Source organism: Sparus aurata, chromosome 14, assembly GCF_900880675.1.
Source record: "Sparus aurata chromosome 14, fSpaAur1.1, whole genome shotgun sequence".
NCBI classification, from domain to species: Eukaryota; Metazoa; Chordata; class Actinopteri; order Spariformes; family Sparidae; genus Sparus; species Sparus aurata.
The window spans coordinates 25,748,199-25,765,560 of record NC_044200.1 but is presented as its reverse complement, the minus strand read 5'-3'; the positions used below and the strand labels follow the sequence as shown (position 1 = coordinate 25,765,560).

Below are 17,362 nucleotides of genomic sequence, written 5' to 3'. Positions count from 1 at the left end.
TTCACACGTTCAGATTTGAAGATTTAAAGCTGAAGTTTGATTTGATGAACAAAAGAGAAGAGACAGAATCACAACACCAATATTTATTTATTTCAACATCTGTTTCATAAGTTAAACATCTGGAACAAACACTGACAGAAGACTATTAATATTTTCTTCTTCTTCTAGTGAGACATTTTCAGCCGACAGGAAGTAAAATTCTACTGATCAGCTGAGTGCGTGTCTCATGGAAACATGTCCCACTTCCTGTTGACTGAAATAAATCAACATGTTTGAGGTCACATATCTGTGAGGCAGACAGAAACAGAGGAATGACTGAGAACAAATCAATGGATCCAGTTATTGATACAGAGAAACACCAGTCAGGGACAATTACATTAATCACACAAATGTAAACAGAGTGTGTTTGTGTTCGGACAGTCTGTCGTCTATCGGAAGTCCTCGGCGGAGAACATGCCCTTGGCGCGGCGCAGGATGGAGTCCTTGGACGCGTCGTACGGATGCTCTTTGGACGGGATCTCCAACACGGCCGGGATGGACTGCATGTGGGCGTCGATGGCGTGACGGATCATCTCGGCGATGAACTGGTTGATCAGGATGATGCCAATGTCATTACGAGCCAAGAAGCTCCTAGAAGGAGGAAGAGTTTAGTCAACAGTGAGCAAGCGCTAAGAAACTACAGACCATACTTAATTTAAATTTCTTGCAATGTAAGCACTCTGCTACTAGAAAATGTAGACAAAGTCATGTGATCTGTTTTTATGACTGAGAAGGAGATGCTGGTTCAGAATTCAGAAAATTACAACTTTAAACTGTCTCTTTTTTTGGCCAAATTTAATTTAATTATTTAAAATAATTTTATTTATAGTATAACAAAAGTTGATAAAATGTATGAATTGATGGGAACTGGAAGTAAATTCAGCATTTAGAAAATCCCCGAAAAGACCTTGATTATGACTGATCATAAAAAGATATTTTATAAAGATTTATCTCTACAGAGAATCAACGAACAAGTCAAACTCTTAACTGCTTGATTTTAGAACAGAGTTTGGTTTAAGTGTTCATTGACTGTCCCAAATTTCGTCACAGCATTAAACTAATTCAAAAGATGCTACAACTAGTATTACTGACCTGAAGTGCACCAAACCAAACTCCATTCAAATTTAAATCAATTTAACATTCCTGTTGGTATCATACAAAGAAAAAGCACTTGGTAGACAAAAGTGAGACATTTATGTTTTGATAAGAGCTACTGGTGAATTAGGGGGTTGAGTGAGTATTTATTTCCCTGGTTAACATTTGGTCCATGATGATTAGGAAAATATTTTACTCAACGTTTGTAGTAAAACTTAAAATGACTCGTTTGTTGAATGGAGTTTGGTTGTAGGTTAAGAGTTTCACAGTTCAGAACACGAGAGGCTGAAATGACTGACTCAGCAGACAAACTCCGTTCAGGTCGACAACTCCGAATTCATCATTCACAAAAACACTGATGAGAATTTAATGTGCTGCTAAAAGGAACTGATTTATAAATAAACCGTTTAATTGATTCGTTACTTAATGGAGTTTAGTTTGAGGTTAAGATTATTAGGGTCGCTCGTTTAATCATTGTGGTAACAGTGAAGGTATCGTGCGGGAATTACAGCCCTAATAATCACCAAACCAATCTCCATTGAAATTACATCCAATTTAACATTCCGTTTAAAGTTGGGTCATTGTTAATGGCGTCTGGAAAAACCTCTCAGGATGGATTATATCAGCTGTCAGATCGATTATTTATATGCCGAGTTGACATCTGTCGCCTCGTGATTAAAACAGTCAACGAAATAATGAACTTCGAATCTCAGTAAAACTAGTTGATTGTTGAACGGATTTTGGTGCAGAGGTCCAGAGTACAACCCGTGTGTGTTTGATGGAGGCTCCTACTTGAAGGTCTCTTCGATCTCCGTGATGCTCGTGTCCTTCTCCACCACCAGGAAATTCGGTTTCCGGTTCTTGTTGAGCTCGCCGATCCCGCCGAGCAGGAAGCCGGTGCACGTGTCCTCATCTCCGATAACAGCGATCAGTTTCCCGCGGCCGGCCATCACGAGCTCCAAATATTCAGATCGAACCGACAAAGCAGGAGAAAATAATGGAGCCTCCAGCTGACAGATGCTACAGATCACGTGAGGAGGTCAGCTGATCGTCACTTCCGCTTTGATCATGTGAGGAGGTCAGCTGACCGTCACTTCCGCTTCGGTTTGAGAGCTGAGCGGTGGGACAGGGCGCGCGCCCCCTGCTGCTGTGACACGCTGATCATTACAGTGACGTCATCATTATCATTACACGCTGATCCTGATTACTTTACATTAAAGACGTCGATCAGGAAGTTGTGCACTAACATCCACATTCATCAAACACTGACGACATCGTGCTGCCTTCAGGTGCTCGCTGTTAGACTCACCTTCAAACGTTCACAATATAAAAGTTTTGGGTGTTAATTTAGTTTAATCGCACAGGAGAGTTTTTCTCTTCTGTGAGCGTGTGTTTAACTTTATTACTCACCACTTCATCGTCAGGTTGTTTGTTAACCTTGTTCCCTCGATCGTTTTGTGCTATCTGTGAACTTTTTCAACTTTAAACAAGAATTCAAAGATCTCCAAAGAACCAGTCATCAGGATGTTTTAGTGACGTCATCACAACAGCTGAAAATAAACTAAAATATAATTATTTTAAGAAATACAGAAATAAAGTTCCTGTGAAACAAGGGTCAAATTAAAGTGACACTTTATTACAAAGTTGTTTGAATTGTATTTGAGTTCCGACAGCACGTGAACGCCTCAACAGTCACGTGACGGATCACACGACAGGCGGTAATGCAGCTGAGCTACAACTAGTAAAACAGACGAAGAAGAAAGAAGACGAAAGAAGAAGAAGAAGAAGAAGAAGAAGAAGAAGAAGATGGTGCGTCCAGGTGTTTTAATGTTTGATATAAAGTTATCGGAACTGTGACGTTTACGTGCCTCGGAGTTTACAGTCTGATTAGTCTGTTAGCAGTTAGCCTGTTAGCTCAGCCTGTTTCCCTGTGTTGTTTTCAGACGACAGCCGCTCTGACTGCGGGTCTGGAGCGGATCCCGGATCAGCTCGGGTACCTGGTCATCAGCGAGGACGGTGTCCTGGCCGTGAGTGTCCCGTGACTTTAAACACCACATCAAGCTCGATCCACCTGTCCACCTGTCCGTCAGTGTAACGTCATAGACTGCAGAGAATATCAAAGGACCTGCTGGAGGGCAGAGAATCAGCTTCCGGTCACAGGGATCGATACAGACGAGACTTTAGATTGCTCGAGTTTCTAAAGGAGTTTGTTGTGAGGCTTATTTTAATCATCAGGTCTGATGCTGTCATCAGTGAAACAGCTGTTACCAGCACACAAGGTTGATTTTAGTGAATATGACAGCAGACAGTGATTTAAGAGTCACACTGTGGTGTCAGTATGTTATTGATTAATCCTATGACAGCTGCCGAACTACAGTGATGCTGTGCAGGAAGTGATGGCAGATATGAAAGATTTCAGATCCGTTTGGTGGATTTTTTAAATGCTGAGTTGAAGCAAGATCCCTCATGATAATAATGATGATGATCAATAATATTATCAGTCCAGTTCTATAATGAATAATTAGTAGGACCACTTTCTAGTAGGGTTGGGTTCAGCAGTTGTGATGATCAGCTGACTCGTTATACAAGCCTGTCAGAAGTGAATACACAAGAAAATGATAAACTGATAGAATGTTAATTGAGTTTGTTGTTTAGAACATTTACATGACATGATGAGTCCGATCACGTCCTGTTAGCTGTGACCTTTGACCTCTGTTGGACCCCTCCTCAGTCTGCAGGTGAGCTGGAGAATGACGAACACACGGCAGGTGTGATGATGCAGATGGTTCGAACGGCAAGTCGGTTCAGATTACCTGGATCAGCAGAGCCGCCCTTCAAACGCATGTCAGGTAACACACACACACACACACACACAGTGAGCCTCTCACCCGCAAGTCTCACCTGGACTCACCTGTGCTCTACTGTTTGTCCTCAGTGATTCTGGAGGATTTCGTCTATACGGTCACGGTTTCTGGTCAGAAGGTTTTTGTGGTTAAACGTCAGAACAACCAGCAGGAGTCAATCAGTGTTTAGAGGCGGACCCACAGGAAGTGAGGCTGATGATGAAGGTCAAAGGTCAATGACATCAGAGCGACCGGCAGCTGGACGTCAGCTTGTGTTTGATTTAAATTAAGTTTTGTATGTTTGAATGAGTCTATTTAACCATAAAAAGAAATCAACAGTTTTAGTCTTGTTTCTTGTCTCATGTCTGCAGTTGGTTAACAGATGAACTCTTGGCTGGTTTTACAACAGAATGAGAATCCAGCAGCACCGCGCTGGTGTAATAATGTAAACAAGATGAGTGAACGTGTCCTCGTAACAACAAACTGTGCTCAGGTTTTAATTATCACACAATCAGTGCACCTCATTAAAACAGGGGTGATAACTGATCAAGTCAAAACAAGATACTGATGGTGAAACAATGATAATAATAAATAAACATTGACAGGAAACTGCTGAGAAGAAAAAAAAAAAAACCTTTATTGCATCATTGTCTCTCATATTCTTCACATTGTTAAGGAATGACGACGCCTTCAGGTTCGGCTCTGGAATGAGTCATCACATGACCAGGTGACTTTCACCTGTCGTAAGCTCCGCCCCCTGCACACTGGTGTGTACAGGTGTGACAGTGTTTTCACCATACTAAAACCCCATCCCCTTCCCACAGGTACAGTCACCTGTCTTAGGCCCCACCCCTCATCTTCATCACCTCCTGTCACATGATTCTTGAGTTAAAACATGCGGATAAAAAAAAAACAAAAAAAAACCACAGATCCAACAAACATCTGCGGGAAGAACAGAAAAGGATGATGGGAAGTCAAAGTGAGCTCAAGAGTCCATGACATCACTTCCTGCTACAGACTGACACATTTATAATTTAAAAAAACAGAAACAGTCCTTTGAAAGGCTCCTCCTCCTCCTGGTCTTCATCAGTTTGTACACGGTGTGAATTCAGTCAGCTGCTCTAACGCTTCGACAGCTCACTGGACAGCCAGTCCAGACCCTCGTACAGACCGGTACCCTGAGTGGCACAGGTGGCCTGGACATGCCACTGATGAGACAGAAAGGCAACACTGTTAGAAAGCTGGGCAGGTGAGTGCTGATGATAATAATCTGAGCTGATCCAGACAAAAATGTCACAGATAACTTCATGTTGGAATTATCAACGTATGTTTTTATTAGATCAGATATATTCATTAATGTCTTTGTCTATAACTGCTTATCTTTTGCAAGGTCTCAGGGGGCTGCAGCTGATCCCAGTTCATTCACACATTTAGAGTGACCTCATGCATCAGATTCAAAACAACTTTATTGTCTGTACATATTTTAACGTGTGAACAACAAATGTTAATGATGCTTGAATGACATCCTATCAACAATAGATGTTTATCGTCATTGTTTCAGAAACAACAGAAAACAGAAAGCAGCTCTTTGTTTTTGACAATATAAATAGCTTTAAATAAATCACTATAGCTATAAATCAACATGTGACTAACATGTGAGGAGCTTCAGTCTGATCATCTGTTAACATCTGTACTGATGTTTACTCTGCTGATGTTAACTGTACAGCAAACTCCTGTACAGTTAACATGTGAAACTGTTATTTATGATGACTTCCTGTAAGACTTACAAATCAAAACATTATGTTAGACTGGATGAGAATCAGAATCTCTGTGTCACAGGACAGTAATATTACAATAAACTATAATAATAAAAATAAACAATCTAATAAAAAGGTGGAATAGAAATAGACTCATGTACTAGTATGAACAGTGTCACTATAACAGTGTATCATTATTAATAAACAGTGTTGGGCACAGTAATTAGTTATAGTTACTAGTTACTTCTCTCAAAAAGTAACCAAGTTAGTAACTGAATTACTCCACTATAAAAGTAACTATTTACCAGGGAAATTAACTATTGCATCCATGTATTTAGAAAATGTCTCTCTGCATGGCGGACCGGCTCCTGCTCTCCCGGATATTTTTGCCAGTGAAGCTCTGAAGGAGTCTGAGTCAGCTGTTGATAACAGGAGCATGTTCTCAACAACATACCTGTCTATCATTGCATTCAGTTCAGACTGTCAAGCTGGAGCAGAAAATCCAGCTGTAGCTGCTCGGACAGCTCCGTGTCCTTCTGTGTTAGCGGAGCTCACGTTAGCCACACCTGGCCTGCTATCATCATCAACAGCGTCAACAACAGTGTTTTTGGTCAGTGTTAGTTTTGTAGAAGCGTGTGCCGCTGAGAGATGATTCATTAGATCAGAGTTGCTTACAACAGACGTAGACGAAAGAGATTAAAGTCGTGTCTGCACTTCCACTTTGAAAACGTTAACTCACCTCTGCTAGTGTGCGTGTGTGGTTTGTGTGTAAACTGAACACTGCCTCTGATTGGCTTACTAACTCTCACTCTCCCTCATCACTTATGCAGTTGTCTCGCGTCTCCCCCCCCCCCCCCCTTCCCCCCTCCCCCCCTCCCTCCTCCCTCCTCCCTCCGGTGGCTGACAGCCGAGTCGGATGACAACAGCTTCAATGAGCAGCTTCAGTTTATAATGCGCCACATTTAGTTGTCGGTAACGGTGTTGTAACGATGGAAATAGTAATTAGCTAGATTACCCGTTACTGAAAAATATAACGCCGTTAGTAACAGCGTTTATTGGAACCGTTATTCCCATCACAGTTACTAAATAATAAATATGGGTATGAAAGTTAGTGCAAACTAAAATTGGAAATGTGTAGTTTTTTTTATTGCACAGTTCACAAGTGATTAGACCAACAGGAGGACAGATGTATTGATGATAAATATTTATCACCAAATATTGATGACTGATAAATATTGATCCCTTTGGATTGATGACTGATATGAAAAATAAATAATATTGATGAATGAATATTGATCCTTACAGTTCTGTTGCGCAAGCTGTGGAGACCCAGTTTGTCGGTGAGTTCACTGACTCCCATGGCGTTAGGAAGATCCTGTTTGTTAGCAAACACCAGAATAACTGCCTCCTTCAGCTCGTCCTCCTGGATCTACAGAGAGAGAGAGTCATGTGACTGATGACATCATCAATCAATACAACAGATCAATGTGTGTAGCAGCTCTGCTTCCTGTCAGACACTCACCATTTTAGCGAGCTCATCAGCAGACTCTGCTACTCTCTCTCTGTCGTTACTGTCCACAACAAAGATCAGCCCCTGGGGAGACACACAGGTCAGAGGTCAGAGGTCAGACATATACACTGTTTACTTCATATTTATATATGATATTACAGAGTGAGAGCAGCTGCTCAGAGCCTCCAGCTCTGGAGAAGAGTTGGTGCAGATCCAGATATTTGGAGGAGTAAACACCTGGAGTATCATCCGTATTCAGATACGGAGCCAGAGATGACTTTTTAACTTGTGGGATTAAAAAGTGGACTTATCCAGAACCAGAGTCTCTGCTGAGTGCTGACTTCAATCAGAGAAACAGCCTCAGTGTGTGCTGTTGCTCCCTAATGTTAGCTTACCTACCTAGAACTGATTGTTCTGGTTCAGTACCTGTGTGTTCTGGTTCTGACTCAGTACCTGCATGTTCTGGTTCTGACTCAGTACCTGCGTGTTCTGGTTCTGGTTCAGTACCTGCGTGTTCTGGTTCTGGTTCAGTACCTGAGTGTTTTGGAAATAGTGTCTCCACAGAGGTCTGATCTTGTCCTGGCCGCCAACGTCCCAGACTGTGAAACAGATGTTCTTGTACTCGACCGTCTCCACGTTAAAACCTGAGACACACACACACACACACACACAAAGTAAGAAATTGTTCTGAAAGTGTAGATGTAGAGCATGTAGATGTAGAGCGAGCGGATGTAGAGCGTGTGGATGTAGAGCGTGTAGATGTAGAGCGAGCGGATGTAGAGCGTGTGGATGTAGAGCGTGTAGATGTAGAGCGAGCGGATGTAGAGCGTGTGGATGTAGAGCGTGTAGATGTAGAGCGAGCGGATGTAGAGCGTGTGGATGTAGAGCGAGCGGATGTAGAGCGTGCAGATGTAGAGCGAGCGGATGTAGAGCGTGTGGATGTAGAGCGTGTAGATGTAGAGCGAGCGGATGTAGAGCGTGTGGATGTAGAGCGTGTAGATGTAGAGCGTGTAGATGTAGAGCGAGCGGATGTAGAGCGTGTAGATGTAGAGCGAGCGGATGTAGAGCGTGCAGATGAAGACCGTGTAGATGTAGAGCGAGCAGATGTAGAGCGTGCAGATGTAGAGCGTGCAGATGTAGAGCGTGCAGATGTAGAGCGAGCAGATGTAGAAAGTGTAGATGTAGAGCGAGCGGATGTAGAAAGTGTAGATGTAGAGCGTGCAGATGTAGAGCGTGCAGATGTAGAGCGTGCAGATGTAGAGCGTGCAGATGTAGAGCGAGCAGATGTAGAAAGTGTAGATGTAGAGCGAGCGGATGTAGAAAGTGTAGATGTAGAGCGAGCGGATGTAGAGCGTGCAGATGTAGAGCGAGCGGGTGTAGAGCGTGCAGATGTAGAGCATGTAGATGTAGAGCATGTAGATGTAGAGCGTGCGGATGTAGAGCGTGCGGATGTAGAGCGTGTAGATGTAGAGCGAACAGATGTAGAGCGAACAGATGTAGAGCGTGTAGATGTAGAGCGTGCAGATGTAGAGCGTGTAGATGTAGAGCGAACAGATGTAGAGCGTGTAGATGTAGAGCGTGCAGATGAAGACCGTGTAGATGTAGAGCGTGTAGATGTAGAGCGAACAGATGTAGAGCGACCAGATGTAGAGCGTGTAGATGTAGAGCGTGCAGATGAAGACCGTGTAGATGTAGAGCGTGTAGATGTAGAGCGAACGGATGTAGAGCGTGTAGATGTAGAGCGTGCAGATGTAGAGCGTGTAGATGTAGAGCGTGCAGATGTAGAGCGAACAGATGTAAGTATATATACACTCAGGTTTAAGAATACTTGAAGCACAGACTGAGCGATGCAGTCAATGTGTCATGAGCATGTCAGATTCAAGTCAATGAAAGCAAGTATTCAATAATGACTTCACTGTATGTTGAGGCTCAGATCATTGTGGACTCTCATGCATATTAATAATAAAGCAGTAGCTAACAGCTGCAACAGACACACTGCATATCAGCAGGCTGCTGGCAGCTGTATTGATCACTGATCACTCACCAATAGTTGGGATGGTGGTGACGATCTCGCCGAGCTTCAGTTTATACAGGATCGTTGTTTTTCCAGCTGCGTCCAAACCGACTGAAACAAGATCAAAAACCTTATTTTAACTGCACAAAACGTTGACTGAACCCATGATTACAGTCTTTAAACAGCTTCAGATCAACTACATTCAAACTACAACAAATCTAAACTGAGACTCCAGAGAGAAGTGCTGAAAACAGCCGTAAACTGAAGCTGACAGACCGCTACGTCTCCTTCAAGATCCGATAGCTCGGACCCTTAGCTTCTTGCAGCTAGCTGGGTTATCTTCTATTTTTCACATTTTCTCTTTATGTTGGAGTTTTACTTCAACCACTCGTGATTAACAGCTGAGGTCAGGATCCACTCAGTGTGTCAGAACATTCACATCAGAGCACCGGGAGTGATTTCAGCTCCGCCGGTTCCTGGCCGGTTAGCCACGGAGATAGTTAGCCTAGCCGCGTTGCTCACCCATCAGTATCCTCATCTGCTTCTTCCCGAAGAACCTGGAGAACAGAGAGGAGATCGTCAGCCCCATTTTATTAAAAATGTCCCGGTTCAGCGGCGGGAGGAGTAAAAGCCTGACGGGGGACAATGTCAGCCGGTTAGTCCGGGACAGACGACTGAGAGCCGCACAGGAGACGCAGAACAGGCGGAGACGAGCGGAGTCAGTGGGCGCAGCTCGGCAGCTCCTCCTCGGTGCCACGTCCAGGCCAACGCGGAATAAATGACGTCATTGCTTTGAAAAAACTTTATTAACTACAGAAGAGGTGATGAGTTCAATGTTCACTAAAAAAACCGAAGATTCATCTTAACAGGTTAAGATGCACATCTTTATTACCGAAATGATTTAAAATCTCACCTGCGATCTCGGAAATCTTCTCCCAGGTTCATAAACTGTCATTTACAAACATAAATTAATTTAAATATTGTGAATCCTATATTATTTATAAATAAATATCAGATAAAAATCACGTTTCATGATAAACCTTATCTTTCAGGCTTTCCAATGCAATGGAGATTTACACATTTACACACACCTGTTATGCTTTATTTAATGATTGTTATATTATTTAAATGTGGTAGCACTTGATGTCATTTTTCCCCTCAAAAAATCTTATAATATCTTTCCCCTATTCTGACTTTATTTTTTTGTAATCCCCTAACCTTGATTTAACTATTGTCTTTAGGTTATTTCCATGGATGTTTTCATGTTTATCCATTGTTTGAACATTTTACTACTTAGTGGAATAAACCTTTTTTTACTTGTACTTTCTGGTTTCGTGTAATTATATTACCTGTGTTTCTTTATGTTTTATATATTTAATTCATATTTAATATATTAATATTAATCGAGTCATATCGCTAACCCTTCCACATTTATAATTTTTAAGCATCAAAACAAATCTCGTTTTTTCGGTCAGCGTATTCCCTGACAGCCATGAACGTAGCATGAGATTCCCGCCTCCTCCTCCTCCTCCAGTTCCGGTTCAGACAAACATGGCGGCTGTCAGCCGATAGTCAACAGCTGTAGCGATTAAACTCTGAGTTTATCTTCGTATTTACAGTTTTTTTTATGTAATTAATAAAGTCGGAGACATTTTGTGTTCGTGTTCTCTTCACTTAAGCATGAAGTAACTGTCCTGATGGCTGTTTATCAGGTAAGAACCGAATTAAACCCGCTGATTAATGTCGGTGTTTGTGACAAACGTCAGATGTTTAAGTCAGTGTGAGCTTTAAACCGACAGACTTTATATTTCACTTGAACTCAGTGTGTTTCAAAGTTGATTAAAACCGTAAAAAACGATGTTCGAGAAACAATCTTCAAAACTAAACAAATGACACGACAAACTCTGAATGTGTGTTTTTAGTTTATTAATTTATTTGACTGAAAAATCGGAGAAACTTGAACCGACGAATTGTCGATGTTACTGGTTAAATGACTTCAATGATTAGCTGCTAAAATCAAAGATTAATTTGTTGTCGATCAACCAATTTATTAATAATATCACTCACAGGTGATCAGTTCTGTCATCATAAATGTTAACTAATCATCAGTTATACATGTTAACAAATCAATACTCAAGTTACTTCAAGCTGATGGTAGAAACAGGAAACCGGAAGTGATGGTAGAAACAAGATGTTTGTTTCATGTGTCGGTTTTCTAAAAGAAGTCTCTTTTCAGAAACCATCCCTCCCAGTCTGACCATGATAAGTCCCATCTGAACCACTTCTGCTACTGAATGATGCAAGATCTGACCCGGCCCTGACAGACCCTCAGTCTGACCCGGCCCCGACAGACCCTCAGTCTGACCCGGCCCCGACAGACCCTCAGTCTGACCCGGCCCCGACAGACCCTCAGTCTGACCCGGCCCCGACAGACCCTCAGTCTGACCCGGCCCCGACAGACCCTCAGTCTGACCCGGCTCCGACATACCCTCAGTCTGACCCGGCCCCGACAGATCCTCAGTCTGACCAGGCGCTCCGACATCACCCTCAGTCTGACCCGGCCCCGGACAGACCCTCAGTCTGACCCGGCCAGACAGGGGAACCCCTTCAGTCTGACCGGCTCAGACATACCCTCAGTCTGACCCGGCCCGCAGACCTCAGTCTGACCGGCCCCGACAGGACCCTTCAGTCTGACCCGGCCCCGACCGACCCTCAGTCGACCCGGCTCCCGACAGACCCTCAGTCTGACCCGGGCTCCCGCCAGGACCCTCAGTCTGACCCGGCCCCGACAGACCCTCAGTCTGACCCGGCCCCCGACAGACCCTCAGTTCGACCCGGCTCCGACAGACCCTCAGTCCTGACCCGGCTCCCGACAGGACCCTCAGTCTGACCCGGCCCCGACAGACCCTCAGTCTGACCCGGCCCCGACAGACCCTCAGTCTGACCCGGCCCCGACAGACCCTCAGTCTGACCCGGCTCCGACAGACCCTCAGTCTGACCCGGCTCCGACAGACCCTCAGTCTGACCCGGCCCTTGTAGACCTTCAGCATCATGGAGAAGTTCGGGATGAGTTTTGGGGGCGGCCCCAGCAGGAAGGATTTGCTGGACACAATCGAGTCCCAGAAGAAGCAGCTGGTCCAGTACCAGACCCGCTTCAAGGACGTGGTCCAGGCCTATAAGAGTCTCCTGAAGGAGAAGGAGGCTCTGGAGGCCAGTCTTAAGGTCCTGACGGTGACCCAGGAGGTGGACCTGAACCAGGAAGGCCAGGACACCTTCACCACCGCCGCTGCAGGGGAACTCCCAGAGGACGGCTGCTCGCTGCATAGCGAGGACAGTGTGGATACTGCAGCGTCTGTGGACACGCCCAGCGAGACCACAAGAGGGGACCAAAGTGAGGAGGACCAGGGAGAACCAGGAGGGAGATTCAGCTCTACGGTACGTGTCAGACCTAATTCAATTTAACCGACCAGACAGACAAACAGATGCTCCTGTGATCGTCCCTCCTGCAGCAGTTTAACATGTGATGACTCTTCCTGCAGCTACTGAGGTCTGACCCTGACACCGCTGGTTCAGAGAACAGCAGCACAGGGGTGGAGCAGCAGCAGGCCACGCCTCATCCCAGTTTGGAGGCGGAACGTCGAGTCACCCAGCTGAAGGGCCAACTGAGCACGCTCACTGGCGCCCTGGCTACTGTGACGCAAGAGAAGTCCCGGATGGAGGCGAGTTTCCAGGCCGACAAGCGTCAGCTGAAGCAGGAGATTGAGGAACTGCAGGAGCGCCTGGCCGCCATGACGGCGCAGCAGGAGGCTGAGCTGCACGGTCTGCAGCAGCAGCTGGCTGAGAGCCGCGCTCGCATCATCACGCAGCAGCACGAGAGGGAGCAGGAGCAGGTAGACCACGTCCAGCAGCTGAGGGAGCTGCAGAAGATCTTGCAGCAGGAGAGGGATCTGCGACAGGATGCTGAGCTCCGCCTACAGGAAGCCAATGCCACGCTCCTCGTAACATCACAGGCCATGGACCGGGGGGCAGAGTCTCAGGCCCACCTCAACAAGATGAAGGACGAGCGAGACGAGCTGAGAAAGAGGCTGCAGGCTGCGGAGGATGACCAGAAGAAACCAGATCCCAGAGTTGAGGAACTGCAGCGGGAGCTTATGCGGCTGAAAAACCACTTCCAGCAGCAGATCCACATTGAGACCAAGAAGGTAAAACTGAGACCAGATCCTCCCAGGCCCAGGTCGAAACTAACCATGATGGATCCACATCGAGACCACCACACTGTTTACTTTCTGTATAGATTTAGATCTAGGAGTGCACCGATACCATTTTTTTCAAAGCGAGTACAAGTACGGGTATTTTCATTTGTCTACCACAAAAATATCTATCAGGTTTCAGATGCACTGAAAAGGTAGACAGGGTTCATTTTCTTCTCTGCTTGTTACAACAAATGATATAAATAAAATATATATAAATATATATATATAAATCCTAGATTCCTGTGTCAACAAAAAGCCTCCACATTGGCACCATCTGCACATTTAACAAAATGAAACTTATTACACAGTCAACTTAATATCTCAATGAAACTTTTGCACAGTCTCTGCAATTGAATCAGTGTGATAAATACTCAAGTAGCCTCAACGTCTGCATGTAATCAAGAACTGACTGTCAAATAGAGCTGCCCAAATGATTATTTTTCAAACGATTAATCTAGCGATTATTGTTTCGATTAGTCGACTAATTTAACGATTAATTTAACGTTACATGACCAAACAAAAGTAACGTAGTAACTGTCGTTGGTAACTTAAATGAGGGAAAAAATACCGCAGTTGTAGGCGGAGCAGCGTCTGTCCTCCCGCCTGTCCTACCGACTCTTGTCTCGTTTCTGCCGAAAAACAGCGTCTGTCACCAGCAAAAACCTTTAACTCACTCAAGTGGTTGTGTTGATATAAATCACTGCGATGGTCAGCCCTCCCGACCGAGACTTCAGTGAACTTTCCCCCAGAAAACAGCCTCCGTCCCCACAAGTGACAGAGTCACGCAGCGACCTGTTTACTGATGGCGATTCTGTAATAATGTAATTTAGCACGAAAAATGTAACTCTTTCACCTTCCAGGATGTTTAGGGGGCCGGGTTTTCAATCACTACACATTATAAACGGTCCACGGGTTTAGATTGACGGGGGGGGACCTGGGAAACACCAGGACGTCATCATGACGTGTACCGTCACGTCTCTTTAGGAGCGGCTGTGTATTATTTTCTTCTCTTTAAGGAAAAGAAGGGCAGCATTTCAAAATAAATTAGTGAAAATCACTAAAGAAGCTTTTTAAAAATTGTGCATCTTAAGTTGCCAGCTCATTGCAGGACCTTTACTGATGGCAGTGGCTGCCCCACAGGGTGCCAACTGCACATCAGGAGCGTTTCTGGGGTTCAGTATCTTGCTCAAGGACACTTCGGCATGTAGCTCAGTCCCACCCAGGGGAGCCGGGGATTCGAACCAGTAACCTTCTGATCACTGGTCCACCAGCTCTACCCACTGAGCTACAGCCGCCCCTTAAAATAAAGTACTTAATTTAAAAAAAATGACATTTCTGTTTCTGTTTCCCCTGAAGTAAGTTTCAGCACAAATCTGTGGAACATTCATCAGCTCTGAGACGCCATGCTGAGTTCTGTCTCTGTGTCTTCTTTGATTGGCTGAGTTGCATCTCGTGGGATGGCCTAACTCGCTTGCAGTTGGTCAGTGGATTTCCTGATCCACTAAACCAGTACTGTAATGTCTAGAAAAGTGGCGGCGGTCAAAATAAAAGCGCCCCCATCAAATTGAAAATACTTAGGGTTAGGCTTTATTGACCCTGGGTCCAGGTCCATATAGGATGGCACCTGGGTCCAGATTTGGACCGCGGCCCACCTGTCAGTGACCTGTACCCTAGACACTAAAATCCGAAATGACAAGCGGCCGTCTGATCCCGTTCTTCAGTTTCATGCAATGTAAGGCCGAATGCAATAAAGTGATATCAGTGAATTTTTAATTTTTGAGTATATGAGCACATTATCAGCCAGATACCCAGTACTGGTATCGGTAATGGTGCATCCCTACTTAGATCTAAAGTAACTGAACCCAGATGAGCACCAGAACATGTTTCTTCTTCTGTTGCCAGGTGAACTGTCTTAAGCCTTTGTTGTCTCACGTCTCCGTTTATGTGTCTGCAGGCTAGTGATGCAGAGGAGCGTGCACGTGAGCGTGCTCAGGCTGCAGAGCTGAGGGTTTCCGGTCTGGAGCAGCGGGTCTCTGAACTGTCCGAGGTTCTGGGTTCCTGTGAGAAGACAAGGCAGAGAGACCAGCAAACGGCTCAGAGGCTCAGAGACCGGATCCTGCAGCTCGACACCGAGAACAAAACACTTGCAATCGCCGCCTCCAGCAGGACGGCTTCTGACCTGATCGTGGACGAGTCGCAGCTGGACGTCGGCTTGCTGAAGGAGAAGCTGGAGAAGGTTAGGAAGCTGCTGCTGCTGGCTGCTCAGAGGAACCCGGACCCAAACATCCAGAACCTGACGGAGGCTGAGGTGGAGACGGGCGGAGACAAACGCTCAGCGCTTTTCTACCAGCAGGAGCTGCGGCAAGTCAAAGACGAGTTTGAGCGCTACAAGCTGCGAGCGCAGGTGGTCCTGAAGAACAAGAATACCAAAGATGGCTGCCAGGCGAAGGAGCTGGAGGAAATCCGGGATCAGCTGGCCGAGCTGAAGGAGAAGTACATCAACCTGCGGATCCACGGTGATGAGGCCGAGGCCCGACACCATCGTGAGCTAGAAGAGCGGCAGCAGCAGGCGGCGGCCCTGCAGCAGACGCACAAACAGGAATTGGAGCGGTTGGAGGCGCTGCACCGTGACAACCTGCTGCGACTGGAGGCAGAGCTTCACAAACAGAGAGAGAGAACCATGGCGCTGCTGGATGAGAAGGACCAGGAACTCGAGAGGCTGCGAGCCACCGCCCTCAGCTACAGCAGTGACACCGACAAGATGGCCGCTGCCGACAGCTACTCCCCGCAGAGCGAGGGTGACATCATCAGCCAGGCCCTACGGCGGGCCACGCCCAACGAGCCCACGCTACTGCTGTATGCCGAGCAGCTGGCCAGGAAGGAGGTGGAGGTGGGCGGACTGCGTCGGCAAAAACACCGGCTGGAGGACGACATCCATCAGCTGCAGGCGAAGCTCATCGCTAACGGAGAGCGCCACGACGAGGAGGTGACGCAGCTGCGGGGACAACTGGACAAACTGGTGCGAGACCGAAGCAGAGAGGGCGCCAACATGGAGTACCTGAAGAATGTCATCTACAAGTTCCTGACACTGCAGGACACTAGCGGGAGGCAGCAGACACTCACCGCCATCCTGACCATCCTCCACTTCAGCCCACAGGAGAAACACAGCGTGATGAAGCTGCAGGCGGCGAGCTGGTGGAGCGCCAGTAAGAGATGAGAAACACATGAAGAAGAAATTGATCATCTCACTAACACAGCTGACAAACCTCAGACTGGTATGAAATATATTAACATGAAGGGACCATTCTCTCCTGATGATGTTTAAATGAATAGAAAAACTGAATGGAGTTTGGTTTGTGTCAGCTGCTCAGAGCTGTGTGTAAGTGTATGAATCTATAAACAATATAAATATTTAACACTGTGAGGAAGCGTTCAGATCACCTCAGATCACTCGTGTGGATATTTTTGATTCTCTGTTCAAATTAAAATATTTTTTCTTCTTCACAAAATCTCTTTGTTCCTTCAGATGTTCACGTGTTTCACAGCCGAGCAGTTTTCACCTCAACATCAACACTGTTCCTCTTTTTTTACCTTCCATTCAAACTCAGCTGGACAATTTCTTGAAGGAAAATGCAGAAATAAATTAAATATGAGTGATCAGAAGAAATGACCTAAAATACACCTTATAAAATTTTACCCCCATTTTAACGACAAAGTCACAATGTGAACATGAGTCAGGTTTTACAGTTCAAACTCATTTTTTGACAGACAGTTTGGGAGAAAAATAAAAAACAACTCTACAATCTTATTAATATAACTGTTATCATTAATATTGTTAATATTAGTGTGGG

At 45.4% G+C, this 17,362-nt stretch overlaps 4 protein-coding genes across 4 annotated transcripts; 2 read left to right on the top strand and 2 right to left on the bottom strand.

Moving 5' to 3' along the window:
• Nucleotides 1–68: 68 nt before the first annotated feature.
• On the bottom strand, nt 69–2,257 carry atp6v1f (ATPase H+ transporting V1 subunit F). The gene is made up of 2 exons (XM_030439629.1): nt 1,927–2,257; nt 69–630 (listed from the first exon to the last, which is right to left on the bottom strand). The coding sequence occupies exons 1-2, from the start codon at nt 2,082–2,084 to the stop codon at nt 429–431; spliced, it is 360 nt and encodes a 119-aa protein (XP_030295489.1). The 5' UTR covers nt 2,085–2,257; the 3' UTR covers nt 69–428.
• Nucleotides 2,258–2,786: 529 nt separating this feature from the next.
• Nucleotides 2,787–4,321, top strand: lamtor4 (late endosomal/lysosomal adaptor, MAPK and MTOR activator 4). The gene is made up of 4 exons (XM_030439630.1): nt 2,787–2,943; nt 3,078–3,161; nt 3,866–3,983; nt 4,070–4,321. Exons 1-4 carry the CDS (start codon nt 2,941–2,943, stop codon nt 4,165–4,167), a joined length of 303 nt encoding a protein of 100 aa, XP_030295490.1. The 5' UTR covers nt 2,787–2,940; the 3' UTR covers nt 4,168–4,321.
• A 266-nt stretch (nt 4,322–4,587) lies between these two features.
• On the bottom strand, nt 4,588–10,044 carry LOC115595320 (ADP-ribosylation factor 4). The gene is made up of 6 exons (XM_030439628.1): nt 9,781–10,044; nt 9,289–9,369; nt 7,779–7,888; nt 7,257–7,328; nt 7,038–7,163; nt 4,588–5,185 (listed from the first exon to the last, which is right to left on the bottom strand). Exons 1-6 carry the CDS (start codon nt 9,845–9,847, stop codon nt 5,099–5,101), a joined length of 543 nt encoding a protein of 180 aa, XP_030295488.1. The 5' UTR covers nt 9,848–10,044; the 3' UTR covers nt 4,588–5,098.
• A 2,096-nt stretch (nt 10,045–12,140) lies between these two features.
• gcc1 (GRIP and coiled-coil domain containing 1) lies at nt 12,141–17,015 on the top strand. Its single transcript, XM_030439619.1, has 3 exons — nt 12,141–12,693; nt 12,798–13,460; nt 15,466–17,015. The coding sequence occupies exons 1-3, from the start codon at nt 12,310–12,312 to the stop codon at nt 16,726–16,728; spliced, it is 2,310 nt and encodes a 769-aa protein (XP_030295479.1). The 5' UTR covers nt 12,141–12,309; the 3' UTR covers nt 16,729–17,015.
• The last annotated feature ends 347 nt before the right edge of the window (nt 17,016–17,362 follow it).